This window comes from Sceloporus occidentalis, unplaced genomic scaffold (assembly GCF_023333645.1).
Source record: "Sceloporus occidentalis isolate IW3139 unplaced genomic scaffold, rSceOcc1.0.p SCAF_70, whole genome shotgun sequence".
Taxonomy (NCBI): domain Eukaryota; kingdom Metazoa; phylum Chordata; class Lepidosauria; order Squamata; family Phrynosomatidae; genus Sceloporus; species Sceloporus occidentalis.
In genome coordinates this window covers 2,604,587-2,621,627 of record NW_028317050.1, presented here as the reverse complement: position 1 = coordinate 2,621,627, position 17,041 = coordinate 2,604,587, and the positions used below count along the sequence as shown (strand labels likewise).

The window sequence follows — 17,041 nt, the reverse complement described above, 5'->3', positions numbered from 1 at the left end:
ATCTTCATTTATAGAAAATGCTTTTAGTAAAAATATTATTTTTTTTCCTCCAAAAATTAATGTATCATTATACTTTTTGGTTCAAATGTTTGTGACATTGTCTTTCATAAGGATTTCCTTGAATGGTCTGCTATTTCCTGCATCCTTTCTACTTTAAATGATGAGAACTTTTTCTTTTGTGTAATTATTTTCTTTATAATTATACACTTCTCTTCATTGTAGCTGTGCAGTTATTTTGAGACTGCTTTCTGGCTTATTTTTCTATAATATGCCACATGTTTATGTATGTATTAAAACCCTAAATTATAACAAGAGTGCTCTATTAAATAGATGGAAAGCTTGCGGTCATATTATATGAGACCAATTATCTATTACAATCTTAGAATAGATCAATTTATATTATTCACAAATTATCAGTGTATCATACTGTAATTCTTTTGTTTGTACTACAGTAATTAACAACCCATCCAGTTCTTTTGCTCCATTTGCTTTCAATTAAAATGTTTTGTTCAATCAGGAATGTATCAGTAACCCTAATGTGAATCCAAGAATTATTTAGGTGTTATTTTCTGTGTGATACCAATAAATAATCCAATAATAAAAAATGAAATCATCCATAAAACATATTTTACACCCCCCTTTTTTTGGAAACTCCTTTCTTTTTTTCTTTTTGTTAAATGAAATTCTATAAGTAACCAATCAGAAGCATTTCATTTAAATGTATATATATATACCCACATACACTAGTGGCTGTTTCTTTATGGTCAGTCAATCTTCCATCTATATTAGAGGAGCTGATCTTTGACAAAAAAAACTATTATGCATTAACAAAATTCTGGTTTCAACAATTGGAAGCTTTAACATTTTTTCATCCTAGGTCTGAAAAGGTTAGACCATGTTTCACGAAGAGAAAAAGGAAGGAAGCCCCAGATTTGGAAAGCTTCATTTTCCTGTTGGACTATGGATTAATTCTCCAAAGAAGCATTTTGCCAAATTAGGCCGGCGTTGGCCTAGTGTGGGTTCAATCAAGTAAGATTACGAATTATTCCCTATTCATATGTTGGACATGTGTCACATTATGTGGCCTTCACAGTACTGCACGTACTTCACTAGTCCTGTTTACCTAAAATACTAGAAAAGCAAATAATTATTTAAAAGGAAGACACATATTTAAATTGCAATGCTCTACCAACTTCTTATTTTGTGGCTATTTGTTTCATTTAATTTATATTGATATTATATTAATTTAATTGATGCCTTACCTAAAAGCTTTTTACACTTGTCTTTCATAAGTGTGTTGGAAAACAAAAACCTATGTTTTTCATATTAATGTAAAATGAAAATGGTCAAAAATATGTTTCTAAATATATCTAATTAACAATTATCTAACAACTTTAGATCAATCAATTATTTTTATTTTCCATTAGTCAGTTGCCTAATGAACAGAAATAATTCTTAGGCCATAAAACTCTTCAGGCTTTGGTGTTAGAGGATTGGACATCTGCTGGACTATAACACTTATGAGCAATTAATCAAATTGTTTTGCTACGGTCTTAAAAGGTCTCCTTATTTATGGAACAGGAGAATCCAAAGACAAGAAAATTGTGACAGTATGCAGGATAGATGTAGTTTAGAGAAAAGGCGATAATAAAAGCATATTGTCTGACTTTAAACCAGAACAATAGTTACTAATTGCTTCAGTGTTTTGCATATTATATAACCTTCTGGACCGTTAGATTGAATATAATATGTCTGCAGATCCAAAATGCCTACAGTAAAATCAAGTTGAATATTTTAATGGCTTTGCTGAGACAGTGCTTAGAAGGTGGGGTTTCCCTTCCGCCATCCTGTAGCACAATCATATGACAAACGTTGGAATGAAAGAGTGTAATGAGAGGAAATTAGAGGGCGGGTATCAAGAAGTTTAAGCTGTATCATTTCCTTGAAGTTTAGACTGTAAGGTTTGCTGGCAGAAACCAGCAGAATTAGCCATCGTCATCCTTCATCCTTCATCATATTCTAGGTGATATATGAATAGTCAGCTGTTGGATATGATTGATTTGGCTTTTGTTTCAAATACTTTTGCACCATAGCCTTAAAAACAAGAGGTTAACTGCACAAAACTGAAAGTTCTCAAAAATAGCTGTCTGAAAAGTGTCAGCATAATTGTTTTTGTGTTTTGGGTAACACTGAGATTCATGTGCTGTTTGTGGTTAGTTTGTCCAAGTTGATAGCATGGTGTCCTTGAAATTAAAGTTCAACTGAATTATCTTTTGTCAGCTGTTCTACTTAAAGCAAATTACCAAATGTAGCAAAGTGGACATTCCAAAGTTAAAAACGTGTAAGAATTTTAAAGAATGTTCTTGAGCAAATGGAAGATAACACTGATGACTGTTACCTATTTATTTATTGTTGCTGGTATCTCAGTTAGCTTGTTAGTGTGTATATATTTTTAAGCTATGGTATCTTTTATGCATGAGCTGTTATTAATTTCAGCTATGCCGCTTGTACAAATGTATACATGTTTAAATCCAATTTGTTATACATGCAAATCCAGATATAAAAGAATATGCAGACAACATAAAAGTTAAAAACTCATTCTTGTCTTTGTTTGCGTACCTAATATGCGATTCTTATTGACAGGTCAACCTCCTCAGACACAGCCAGCCGCAGCAATGAGACTGTGGAATTGCGCCAGCCAACTAAGAACAAAAACAACCGTCATAAACGCCTGTCAAACATTTTTCACCGCAGTACGAACAGTATTGTTGGTAGTATTAGTGCAGGTAGTGGAACAGGACGCTGGGGCAGCGAGAAGAAGTTGTCAGAGATCATTGACACTGTGCCTGAGGACCTGGTGGAGCTCTCTAGCCAAAAAAATTTGCCAGGTATTCTCAAGATATTTGGTGATGACATATCTTCTGGAACGAACTACAAAAGTGTTTTGGCCACTCCACGTTCTACTGCAAGGGAGTTAGTTAGGGAGGCCCTGGAAAGATATGCTGTAGTTGATTCAGACACAGAAACCTTTGTCCTGTGCGATGTTGTGGGTCGCTTTGTGGGGCATGAAGGGGAATGGAAGATGGAATACCTACGTATAGTAGGGGACCATGAACGCCCCCTGGTTCTGCAGGAAATGTGGAAGCCTAAAGCTGGTTTTTCTCGTCGCTTTGAAATTAGACGGAAGCAGGAAGTGGAGAAGATGACAACAGCCGAAGATAAAGAGACTGCAGGTGGGAATGTTCTAGATGGCCCTTTGTTGAAATACAAAAGTACACTCTGAGTTATTATGCATATTTAAAATTATCGAATTGTGATCCAGTTTAGCCATGGATCCAGTTTTCCACCTGTGAAATGTATTATATAATGACTTTTGTTGAGGTGGCATATACATGAATTTTTGGTATTTGCTAATTGTATTTTTGTTGGACAAATCCACTTCAGTACATGAACCTTGATTTAACCAAATATTGACTCCATCGTGGACCACTGTCAGCTTAAAAAATGTAACATTTCTGAAATAGCTAAAATATTGTGTAGGTAAGAAAAAAAATGTACTACTAACCTAAAACTACCCCCACAAAACACAAAAAAGGGGAAAAAAACAACAGAAAGAATCTGCAAAAGAGGTACTGATCTGATGAACAATAACATATGGAGTGTTTCTAAATGTTTTTATTTGTATTATGTACATATTTCACAAGTGTTTTTTTGTCTTTTGAAATCTCTATGCATTATGTTACCACAGGTATCAATGCTCAAGCTCGCAGGTTACAGAAGAGTCGGTCTCGAGCGGCCTCTGGTGGAAATGCCCCAATGAGGGACCGAGAAGATAGCATCTCGCTTCGCCGCAGTATAAGTGATATCAATCTGAACTCCAAGAAGCGGAGAGAAAGGAAAAGCATTAAAAGCATGGTAGCTAACGATACAGATGCTACACAGGATGTAGATCCAAGTCTAAAGGATGGCAGTGTGGAGATACAAAGCTTGTCCGAAAACACTCATAATGCTGACAGCGTAGACTATGCTGCAGACAACTTAGATTTCGAACGTCTGTCTCAATGCTTGATTCAGCCACCTGTACAGCACCCATACTTTCTTCTTCTTCAAGGATACAACAAAGAGCAGGTATGATAAATATTACTTAATTCTTACGTTTGTTAATCAGAAGCTTTTGCTGCATGTGGATGGGAATCAATTCAGTCATTTTTTAAAGTTATTATTATTAGTTAACTTTGTTTAAATCTACTTTGCCCATCCTTCAATAGGTTTGGATTTCCTTTATTTAGTTGTGGTCTAGATTAATTAATTGTGACCATTTCAAAAAATTGTGATTGAAATACCTATGGAAATGTGAACACTTAATTTGTCTTCTTGAATTTGGCTGCTTGGTTTAAAAGGAATATATTAATTTGTGAAGTCAAATAGGAAAGTGCACAAGATGAAAGTGAGCAAGAAAAGGAAAAGTAATGGAGTAACGGTGGAGATTTAAAAACAAAACTATCAGTAAATATAACGGCGAGGTTGGAGATGGAAAGGATATAGGATGGGTCAGAGAAATGGTATTCAACTGGTAATCAATATGTGGTAATAATACCTTTTATTGCAGGTGTGATCATGTTTTTTCGCAGTTTTAAAATTTAGTTTTATTTACTTATATGTCACTGTAAACAGTTGTTATAACATAATGAGATTTTGTTGTCTTTTTGTGGCAGGACTTTGTTATATATGTAATGACCCGGAAGAAGCATCTATTTGGGAGATCAGAAAAATCTTCCAGGGACAAAGGACCTTATGTTGACACTTTCCTTTCGGCTCCAGATATCCTTCCTCGTCACTGTTGTGTATGGCATTTGGATTCCTCTGGACAGAAGAATATAGTCCGTGTAAGGCCTTACCGCGGGGCTCTTGTTATACATAATGGAGTAGTACTACAAAGAGAAGCTGAACTTCAGACTGGAGATTTGTTGGGACTTGGGGAACATTTTTTGTTCATGTATAAAGATCCTAGGGTAGTCCAAGGCAAACCTGCCTGGCTTCCACAGTCCTGGTCATCACCTGGACTGAGTGGGGCCTTTTCATGCCAAATGTGTGGGCGCACGCTACAAGAGAGACAAGAGGCCGTGCAAGCATACATAGAGAGTCGGGATTTGATGTTGCAGTACCGCTCACAGGAAGAGGATGCTTTGTTGAAAGAAATTATTGAAAAAACTGGTAACCCTGGCAATGAGTTTAAACTGTCTCCTGCCTACCTCTTCAGCCTCTGTATTGAGCACTCAACTCGAGCCCTAGACCCTGGGCATTTCCCCAAGTTAGTCATGAAGATTGCCACGCTCATCAAGGAAGTAGTCTGGGTAATACCTATCTTCTATAACAATTCCCTGAAATTGATGTGTTGCAACAAACAATAAGGCTTATAAATTAATATAAGTATTAAACGCAAAATGGAAAGTAGCTTATGAATGAATTAAATATGCATTACATGGACTGCATAAGCATCATTGTGTGCATATTGTACCTACATAATATGTAAATATTTACAGCAGTTTATTTAATAGGAGTCAGCAATTCAGGGCGTATAATACAAGGGTATAGGTTAAAACCGATGACACTCCAATGTAAAATGTCTAACTCTTTTTGTGTCCGCACTAGTAATATTAGAATACAGCACTGTAGGTAGTAAAGTAAAAAGTCAGACAGCAACTGGTGAAAGCTAGGAGTGTAAAAATAGGCAGGGGATGAGTATTGTGGAGGGTGGCATATGTGATCATTGGTCCAAATAGTGAGGTCAGGGCAGTATATAGAATGTTTAATTAAACAGCATTACATCAAGTTGGCAGCTATCTGGAGAATAGTTAAAAAACAGACATGGATCATTATACCACATAAAAGGAACTAATAACCAACTACCAATGGCACCAGTACTGTAGTACAAAATGTATTCAAAATATAACCATCCTCTTAGGCCATCATACCCACAAATCATGAACACGTACTTTAGCCATCCCAGATGCAGATCGTTAATTGTCAATTTACCCATCCCAGATGCAGATCATTAATTTTCCATAGCACAGGGAGGCTATGGGGACTAGTTTATAACATTATAAATAGTTATGTAAAAATGAAATTAATATTCACTTTCAAAAAGCGTGACCTCTAATAGAACCTCAGCACTACTATGTGCATATGTGTGTGTACCTATGTGCTTCTTGCCTTGTTATAATTGTCTATAGTAAGGATTGTACCAAGGTTTTCACCTGTGGACCATGTACAGGGTTATATATACATACACTATATGGAAAGAAAAATATTGGTATAACTGACTATTACACCAACAGGGACTTTGATGACATTGCATTCTAAATATATAGACATTATTATGTATAAGGTCTATTATATTATTGCTTTTTGCACTGGAGCACATACATGCTGGATTAGAGAATAGGTCTTTTCCCAAACTGTTCCCACAAAGCTGGAACCAAAGTTGGAACCAGCATTGTCCAAAATGGTAATCTGAAGCATTGAGATTTTCCTTCACCGGGAAGGAAGGGGCCCAAAACCTGATTTTAATTAACAGGTGTGTCCCAATATTTTTGTCCATAAAGTGGCGCACAAAGCAAGGTCCATAAAGACATGGTTGGATGCGTTTGTTGTGGAAGAACTTGAGTGGCCTGCACAAAGCCCTGACCGCAACCCTATTGAACACCTTTGGAATGGAGATTGTGAGCCAGACCTTCTTGTCCATCAGTGCCTGACTTCACAAATGCTCTACTGGATGAATGGGCAAAAAAAACCACTCTAATAGGAACCAACTTCATATTAATGTCTATGCATTTAGAATACAATGTCATAAAAGTCTCTGTTGGTGTAATAGTCAGGTGTCTCAATACTTTTGTCCATATAGAGTGTGTGTGTGTGTGTGTGTGTGTGTGTGTGTGTGTGTGTGTGTGTGTGTGTGTATATATATATAGATATATATATAATCACTCTGTAACCCACATACATTTTTTTTATAAATGTATTTATAATTTATTTATGAATTCAGACAAGGTGGTTAAAAAATGTCCATGATTTAATGTTTAGTCGTTTGTAAATGTAGTTTCATTCTTAAATATTTGTTAATGTGTTTTGTCTGTACAGGAGAAGATTAAAGAGATTGGAGACAAGCAACCAGAAAAGTAAGTTGTGATCATTTCCTGCCTTTCTTTACATTTCCTTGCTAAATTGTTCAGATCTATTATAAATAGTGACTGTTAGATATCAAAAGTTGTTGGATAAGTTAAATGTTAAGAAATACCCTTTTCTTTTTAAGTATCTTTACAAGTTAAACAAGCAGAATTGTAGGCAGGGGTAGTAGAGACAGGTCAAACTTTAGTGCCTAGTCATACAGTTGTGTTAGCCAACTACATCTATGTGTCTGAACACACATTAAGACCCCAAACTATGTTCTCCTCACCCACTGTGAATTTTTAGGCTGAGTATGCCAGAGCCCAGTCATACAATTGCACACTGTTGTTACCTTTAAGAGCTGCTCAACATGTTGGAGAGGTACTTCTGTAACTTGAGATATGTTTTAGTTTTTTGTAGTTTGCATACTTGTTAACTGGTAATTAACTTGGGGGGGGGCATTTGAGGAAGATTGTAATTTACTTGGTTGATTTTTTATAGTCAGCAGGACAAAGCTTTTATGAGTACTCTGGGCATTGAAGAAGTTGCTACTGACCTTCGGCCTCTAATGTTATGGATGGCAAACTCAATGGAACTTCTCAATTTTGTCCAAAGAAAAATCCTAGACATGGAAAAGGAATGGGAATCAGAAGGTAAAGCGCAAATAAGCACTGATCGCTGAACTCTGTTTTGAATAATGGAATTAAGAAAATATAATACAGTCTAGTCTTTAAGATGTTTTTACTATTCTAGACATGGTTTTATCATTCTGTCAATGTATTGTATTGTTTTGCTGAATATACTTGCTTATCAGGGGCTGTGATTAGAGAATGGCTTGTGGGTCAACTTGATTACTCAAAAATCATTCTTGCAGTTCTTGCCATGTTCTACCAAGTTTGCTCCTTATTTGTTCTTTATCTACAGAGAAATGCCTGCCCAGTGTGACACAAAGTATCACTTACTAGAGATGCCTTCTCTTTTTCACAAACAGTGAAAACAGTCCTTTTTTGTGGTATAGCTATGGAGTTGTTAAGGTGCCTAATGCTGTGTGCTTAGCTAGTGTTCGACGAAGCAGTTTGTTGGAAAACTTACTTTTCCATGGGTGTCCTTGCTTCTTTGGAAAGAGGCTCCAGTTTCTTCAGTCTTTATAACAGTGTCACCTCTTCCAGCTATGACACAGACTAGACTAGAGGGGAAAGTGACATCATCCAATGACATCAGACAACTCCTGTGTAAAGCTGTGTGTTGCTAAAAATAAGACCACAATTTGCAGCCTTTTCAGCAATATGTAACCTTACCAGTGCCAGAGGGTCATGGGGGGGAGGGGGTATTTGTATTAAAGCTCCAGATAACTAAAATTAATGTTTAAAAATGACTTAAAGGATTAAGTATGTGTTGCTTAAATACTTAATACATTATTAAAACAACTGAGCTGTGGTGAGATTTCCCCTTTAAGTTGGTAAAAGTTGTTGGCAGGTCTTTCTTAGGATTATTTAAAAAAGGAGAGGACATGGGTCAGGAAATGTGTTAGCTGCAATAGTTTTATCGCTCCACCATCCGCCAGGTGGATATGCCTGCTGTGGACTACGTCAAAGTGCCAGGGCCGCCTCATAATCGCCAGTCTAGGACAGGTTATGACATGATATCACTATATCGTATGTGATGCATGGTTTGCCATGAGCTGGGTATCTTAACTTGTGAAAGTTTCTCTAGTTAAAATCTAAGCTGTGTATAAAATTACCATATCACTATAACTATAGAGCTGTGAAAACTGCCCAAGCCTTCCACAGCAAAATAAATTGTGCCCCAGCACAATGAAGAAGAATATACAGTATCAAAGGGTAAAATTGACAAATAGAACAGAACATGTGACCTGGTATCACACAATATGATATATATAAACTTTCAAACTAGTGCTAGGCATTGGTACTACCAACAACAATAAAATCATTATATATTGAGGATTATAATGCAATATTAATATATAAGACAAATAAAGATAATGCAAGCAAAATATATTGCATGTATCAGTATCTGACAGGTTACAAGTATAAATGTAGTACTGTATGTTACAAGAAATTTGATTAATCAGTTGCATGGCACTCACAAGTTAAATATTTCTTGGTAGAATTTGTGTAGAGTTGTGTCATTTTCAATGAGTATATTTGTGCGGCTCTCTACAGGCACTTCCCAAGACGCTTTGCTCACAACTGATCTAGAAGCATGTGAGGAGTCGATGGCCCTCCTTGATGAAGTCATTATGTATACATTTCAACAGTGTGTGTATTACCTAACAAAGGTACCTGTGCGTTTTCCTTTTCACTTTGCTGTGACCTATCATTAATCTTTTTTACTGTGAACAACCCTAAAACAAATTAGTCTTCAGTATTTTGGAGACTCGCTTGCCAGGACGAATGCATCACTGCTTGTTATGTAAAACAGTTTTTTCATTGACTTTATTATACTGAAAGTGTATTTTGTTCTATATTGTTTTCTATTGGTAGACATTGTATGCAGCTCTTCCTGCTCTCCTAGAAAGCAATCCTTTCACAGACCCCTCAAATCTCTCAGATGTTGGCGAGTTGAGCCGCATGCCTGAAGGTACCCGTGGAACACTTGCCATCTATCAAGCAACATTGGATTTAACACGGGAGTGTGAATTGCACGCCGATCTTGTGTCTCAGACATTTGGTTACCTCTTTTTTTTCTCTAATGCCTCCCTCTTCAATACTTTAATGGAAAAGGGTAAGTCTGTAACAAGAAATCCAAGACCAAAATACTGTATAATATGTGTGGGTTTTTTTCACCCAAGTTATGTAACTACAGAATCCACACTTTTGTGTATGCTTAGTGTTCCATTTGGGAACTGTACATGTGCCATAGCAAGTAGCTCAGACACAAGTACTAGTAAATGAGGGACAGTTCGCAGTTAAATTTGGGTGAACATAAGTGTCCTTTGTATCTGTAAAGTTGATGGAAGGTAGCAGTTGAATATATCGCATTTTGACAATTCCATTTGTCAGTGACTAAACAGAGGTTGGTAGTGTCTTGCATCTGCTAAACTCTTTAATTGAAGTTACTGAAATTAGAATATCGTTTTAATCACACTATTAAACGAGAATCTGAAAAATCCCACAAGTTTCCTATTATAAATAATCAATATCAATGTCTAGAATAATTTATAATTGGAAAGGAAGCACACCTTAAACGGAACTTGATATTTTAGAAGGTTTAGCATGTGTAGCCTTTAGATAAATGCTGCAGGACTTACTGTATAACAATGATATTGCATTTCTTGTAAAATGGTGTAAAGCATCTTTTAAAAATGATTTATTAAAAATGTTATCTTTTTTTAATTTGACCATATTGCAAAAAAAAGAAACATGATAGACTTTCTCCCTCTACTATTTCCATGCAATCAGCAGGTGTATCTTTTGTTTTATTTGAAATCTCTTGTGAAATTCCATCCTTGTGACATGTGATGTCATTTGTTAAGCGTGCTTCATGGTATGGTTGTGTATGAATGCATTGTAGTTTTTGGTGCAAAATGTCACAGTTAAGAGTCTTAATCACAGTCCTCTAGGGCAATCAGGCTCAGGAACACCAACTTGTAGCATAAAACTTCTTTATTTTGTATCGCTCAAACGAAACACCCCAAAACAAAATCATAAAAAGAAACAACGTAGCTCCCAATTGGAGCCCTCAGTAGATCCACTAACTTGACCTCCGAGCCACACTCTGGAAAACCTCTCCCAGACAGCGCACAAAAGGTCCAGGCAGGTATTGCCTCACTTGGCTCAGGGATGGTCTTCTTCAGGGCCTTTCTTTGCCCTGGGAGTGCAGGGAAACTCAACAGTCTCTCTGATTATCATGCTCCAGGGGGTTTTAATGCCCAGCCCCTGTGCCTGATTCAGGCCCCATAGTAATCCCGGACCGGATCCTGCAGACTTCTAGCCTTCTAGCTGGCATGGATTTTCCACAGAATGGGGGAATGGAGCATTGGCCCACCCTGCTCTCCAATTGCTCCACCCCAGGGACCCATATGTATGATCTGCATAGCACCTGTACCCAAATGCCAAGCTATTCATCTCCCTGGGTTTTACAGCCTCACAATACATATATTTAATAATATCCAGATGAGTTAAGATATTATTTAGAACCTACTCTATAAGAGGTTTGTGTATGGAGGATGGAAAAAATGAAGCTCTAGCACCGATCAATGTATGAAGTCCCAATTCAGCAGCTGTTTGCAAACTATATCAGTTTCAAGATTTTCAGTTCTTTTCATTTCAAACATTTGGGATTGTATGTCCTGCGCCAGTTGAAATCAATAATGCTGGAAGTAGAATGCCCAATGACCTATATTTGGCCTGGAAATATTACAGTGAGGCACTTCTGTCCAGCATTTTACTACCAAGGATCTTTCCCTGATTCATTTATCTTTACTATTGGAGGAGGGGCTGCTCACTTGCCTCATCTCAGGGCCACTAGTTCCTCTCATTGTCCTGGCAGGTTATCTGCAGGAAATGGTATGTTTCCTCCTGGCCTTGGTCTCAGGACTGCAGGGAACACTTTTTCCCTTCATAGCAGGAAGCTGAAGGTCGCCTACTCTGAAAAGAGAGAATGACGTCCTTTTTCATGTTCCATAACACCACAAACATTTAACTCTGTGCAATAAAATGTGTAACATTTTGAGCTTCTTTTCGTCAACAGAGGTGACTAAAACAAATATTATATTTTTCTTCACACAGAAATTTTTTATTGTTATCTGGGCTAAGCTTTCAAGAAATGCACTTTTTTATATTTAAAACAGAAACTGTCTATCTTGTTGCTCTCTGTTATAGATTCCAAAGTCTCTGACATTGTTTTGATATACCTGTTTTGCCTCATATATACTTCTGCTAATTATTTTTTTCCACCGTATGCGTTAGAAAGCCTTATCAATCTTATATTTTACAGGTAATGGGGAGCCATTTTACCAATGGTCAAAAGCTGTTCAAATCCGTACTAATCTTGACTTGGTCCTTGATTGGTTGCAAGGGATTGGTCTGGGTGATATCGCAGCGGAATTCTTCCGAAAATTGTCTACCACTGTAAACTTGCTCTGCATTCCTAAAACTAGTCTACTAAAGGTAAGAGGAAGTTATTTTTGTTGGTTTTTATTAATGTAAGGTACAATCGGGACCATCAGGCAGCTTAAGTGATATTTGGCTCCTCAACGTGACTCCATAAACACAGATGTCAACCTGTGACCATTTAACAAAATGGAGCTGTAAGTTTTCAGTTACACTAATTAGTCATCCTGACACTTTTTGACAGGATCAACCTTTTCCCCTCTAGAACCAAAAAACTGTATGAATCTGAACACTTGAAATCTGAAAATCGCTTTATGATTGGAGGTTTCATGAGGCAGAATGTTTCAAAGTGTGTGAACAGCGATGATGTAACCACTTGGAAATACGCATATTAGAGCATTTATCGTATTCACCATATATCCTTCCATTCAGCAAGGGTAGTAGTCATAGCCACATGCTGAAAATATGTCACTTAACATCCTCTCTACAAGAAAGAGCAGGGAGAGGTTGCAGTGCTGAAGACAGGGGTGAACACGGAAAATGAGAATGCACAAAGGCATGTAAAGCTAGGATTACTCAGTAAACAGGATGTAGGGTAAGGATGGGATAACAATAGGTGGCAAGAAGGATAGTAAAAGTAGCAAGAAGACAGCATGAGAGAAGGACATATTAAGAATGAGGCAGGGTTTAAAAGGAAATAAAGTTTATATTTTATTTCCATACCCTATCATGCTAACCTCTAATGTCCTATTTTCTGTACAACAAGAAATTAACAACATAAATATCTTTGTTTAATACAAGGGTGCAATTGTCCACATGTGCTTGGTACAAAAAAGTGTTGAATCAATAGTACATTTATAGTAACCTGATATTTTTGGTGGTATTCCTGAGATGTATATATAAAAAGAAGAAAAAAATCATAGTGTATACTGTGTGAGAAATCAGCCGTAATGGTTGCACTCACAAATTAGCGATCAAGATCTAAATTTACTATGGATTCAACATTTTTTTGTACCAAGCGCACGTGGACAATTGTAATCTTGTATTTATTTGTATTTGAAAGTGTGTTGTGGGGGATTTGCACACTAGTCCCTATAGCAGCTGGTATATTTCACTGGGTGCTGTTTCATCTTTTTGTTTTTTTAGTGATTTGAGGATTAACACCCTATTTATAATTTCATGGTCAGGACCAGGAATTTTTGCTAGCCCACTCATCTGTAATGAACAAAGCAAAAGTGCCCAATAAAGTTACACAAAAAAACAGTAATTGACAAAAATACACTCTTATTGTGTGTACATCTTTGGCCTCAAAAATTAAGTGGGCTGTCTTCCCTTGACAATATTAACTCTGTGAAATGTGTTATTAGATAATTGTTATTTCAATCCTACTTTGTCTTCCACCCCACATGAAAATTGTCTTGTTTTGCCCTCTGTTGTCTGGAGAGCAATAATGATTGATATTGTTTCTGTATATATAGAAAGATTGTGTCTTTTTGTAGATGCTAGTGGTTGATGTTGTTTGATGTGGCCAATAATATATGAACTTTAACCCCTTAATGACAAAGCCCGTACATGTAATGCATTGTTTTAAATGGGTTTAGGGACCGCCCATTATCCTTAAGGGGTTAATATGCCCTATTTTTAATATTCAGTAAGACCATTACCCTCTCTGTTTTGTTCACCAGGCGCTTCTTTCATTCTGTGTTGAGCACTCATCTGTATTGACTAAGGATTTCAAGTAATCTCCACTAAATTAATAACGTTTCTGGTAGTTTATAAATCTCCAGAATATATTTCAGCGCTTGTTTATCTCCCATTCATTGGTTTAGCCCCCAGAAAACATATTGCAACGACCAATTGCTCCTTTCAGAAATGGGTATTATCAAAAAGTTGCATTATTGCAAATATATTATCCGTATAATGTTATTTGTGAAATATTTCTTTTCACTTTTCAATGCAGCTTTCTTGGGGTAGTCTTTGGAATGAATATCCAGCATTGAGTAGTGCTCAGCTCAATCACTTGTTAAGAAACTATCATCTGGGAGTGGGGCGATCACATCCTGCTGCTTGGGACCCCCCAGAGGAGGAAAAAGATGCAATCACAAACAGTGAGTTCAATGAGTGCAGTCTGACCTTGTGTTTTGACCTTCTGTATAGGCATCCTTATCCCGCAGACCTATTTTATCCTCAAATATTAAGTATGAAGATCATAAGGAATCTGAAATGCTTTGCGTAAAAGGTTTTAATTAATGTTTTTAATTTACCCACAAAGCTGTTACGTGAATAAACTACAGAGGTAACACATGCAGGGCCATTTATGCATATTTGAATAAATGTCTGTATGTGTGTTTTTCTTTTGTAAGCTTTTTATCTTGGCTGACTTTTTAACCACTTCCAGCTGTGAACCATTTTTTTGGCTCAAGTCTATATAAACAAAATAACAATATAGAGATTACAGCCATTCTTCTCAGAAAGGACAGTAAGAACAAAGGAAACAGGTGACAAGCATATTTGTCAAGAAGGAAAAAAAAACAGCTAAAAAGAGCAATAGAATATACAGAATATAAATAGTTTTGCTGGTGTTTTATAGCATGCATCCATTTTTATTGTTTAAATTTTTCTTAGAAATATAAATACTTAGAGAAAAAGAAAAGTCAGGGCTAGATAGTGGAAGCCTTTTTAACGCTTCAGAAAACAGTGAAACAAACCTTGATTAAATGTAAGGTTTGCATATTATTATTATTATTTATTGTTTTATATAGCGCCATCAAATTCCATAGCGCTGTACAATGGGTAGACAGGACATAAGTAGTATGTAACATAACCAATTGACTAACAGAGACAACAGGTGAGGAGGGCCCTGCTCAAACGAGCTTACAATATTAATTATCTGCTAAAATTCAAAAAAAAAGCAGATAATCTCCAATGCTTACTTCCGGCAGCATGCCCGCTCTCTGTGCTATTGCAGAGACTTCTCCAAAATTACAAGTACCACATTCAGTTGGAATCTCACTTCTGACAGTTTGGACCTGACATAGCATTGTGAACAATGATGGCTCCAACACTATATAGGCAACTACCCTTCCCTCCAGGACAATAAAAAGGCACCCTGCATGAAAGTAAGCAATAGAAGAAAATTATTATTATTATTATTATACTTTATTTATAAAACGCCGACAGATTCTGCAGCGCTGTACAAGGTAAAAGTTCTTACTTTTAATACAATCGTAAGCTGGTTTGAGCAGGGTCCTCTTCACTATTTGTTATTTTCTTTTTACTCATTGTGTATCGCTGTTCAATATGGTTCTGTATCAAATATTATTATTTATTATTTATTATTATGTACAATGTATTCTGAAGAGTAAAATAAAAAATACAGTCTATTTAACAGGGTGACAACCTGGTTACTTTTAGGGACACCCTGGCAAGGAATGGATGAAATGGGTTCAGTTTTGCCCAAGCTGGACAACAATTAAATTGGTGGCACAAAAGGCCATTATTGTACATTTTAATCTTCTATTAACTTACTTTATACTAACTTGATGCATTAGACTGACTTTGACTTATGACAGTAACTTATTAACAGGTTCCTGTTGTAGAATGCATTATATCTGGGTGGTTTTGTTAATACGTTCTTAAATTACTCAATTAGCAACTCAATGGTTTACAATGTAGTGTGTAAGCGGTAAGGACAACAAGAAAGACGCTTTAAAATGCTAACATTGTGTGAATTCAAACAACTGATCAAACCTTCCACAGGAAATAAGTAAGAGAACTGTTTAAGGTCACATACCATCTGTCCCCTGATGATTCAGGTCTGGTGGTGATAGTAAAAGAGCTTAAAACCCCTATTCCATCAAGATAAATATGAATCATGTTTAGATGTTATGTTGTAGCGATGCTTGATCCCTGTTTTCAAGTAATTTCTGAAGGGCAATATATAAAGGTTTGCAGCACTCAGTAGAAAAATTCTAATTTAAGGATTATTTGCACTGGGTACGGAAAAGTTGCAATTTGAGTATAAAAAGATATGTGTCTTTTTTACACACAGATGTTCTACACAGTTTGCCAGACATGAATATATGCTAATATACGTTAACATGTCTCTGTACATAAAGATTTTTGTATTCATACACCATTAATTAGAAATATACTGTACTAAACTTCCTTAATTATATTTGTCTACAGCAGACATCTTCGAGAGCTTCACTGACCACCCTCCATTGATTTTGCCTTGTGACAACTTCCGCCTTCAACTCTCTGACCCGATTGCAAATGATGCTTTTCACAAAATACTTTGTCAGCTTCGACATTTTGTCTGGGATCTTGAGCAGAAATCCTTGCCCGCTAACCAAAGAGCACCATATAGAATGGACAGCAAATAATAGACCACTGTGAATAAAAAAATAAAAAAACCTGTGGAAAACTCAGAGACTTTGTGAAGATTCAATGTATGGTTTTGATTCTTGTGCTTTGAGTGTGGAAGAAAGGGATGTTGGCAAAATATTGATTGTCTACTCGTAGAATAAGATAAGAAGCAACAGGTATAAGTATGGATGTGCTTTCTGTTCTTGAAATAAGCCTCACACTGCACTTGAACAGATCACTAACAGACGTTACCACAAAGAGGCAGCTGGACGCAGTGTCTGAAGTCAACAAGTGCTTGAGTATCTTTAAGTGGATATATAACATTTAGTGAAATAATCTACAGGACATCCTGTTTTGTTTGTATGTCTGGGCTAAACTCTAACTAACAGGATCTTTGCTATTTTAAGCATGACATCTCCTTGCTCAAATAT

At 36.5% G+C, this 17,041-nt stretch overlaps 1 protein-coding gene across 1 annotated transcript; it reads left to right on the top strand.

Annotated features, from left to right (window-relative positions):
• Nucleotides 1–895: 895 nt before the first annotated feature.
• Nucleotides 896–16,627, top strand: LOC149286342 (ras-interacting protein 1-like). The gene is made up of 11 exons (XM_089494247.1): nucleotides 896–1,029; nucleotides 2,644–3,233; nucleotides 3,749–4,128; nucleotides 4,716–5,354; nucleotides 7,141–7,178; nucleotides 7,669–7,820; nucleotides 9,351–9,466; nucleotides 9,672–9,912; nucleotides 12,127–12,299; nucleotides 14,203–14,350; nucleotides 16,431–16,627. The coding sequence occupies exons 1-11, from the start codon at nucleotides 896–898 to the stop codon at nucleotides 16,625–16,627; spliced, it is 2,808 nt and encodes a 935-aa protein (XP_089350373.1).
• Nucleotides 16,628–17,041: the final 414 nt, after the last annotated feature.

What these genes read in the sequence shown, in the direction of transcription:
- LOC149286342 (XM_089494247.1), top strand. Translation starts at nt 896, where the DNA reads ATGTTTCACGAAGAGAAAAAGGAAGGAAGCCCCAGATTTGGAAAGCTT. An exon ending in TCATCAAGGAAGTAGTCTGG is followed by an intron (nt 5,355 to 7,140) that starts GTAATACCTATC and finishes TTGTCTGTACAG; the next exon opens with GAGAAGATTAAAGAGATTGG. An exon ending in AAAAGATGCAATCACAAACA is followed by an intron (nt 14,351 to 16,430) that starts GTGAGTTCAATG and finishes ATTTGTCTACAG; the next exon opens with CAGACATCTTCGAGAGCTTC.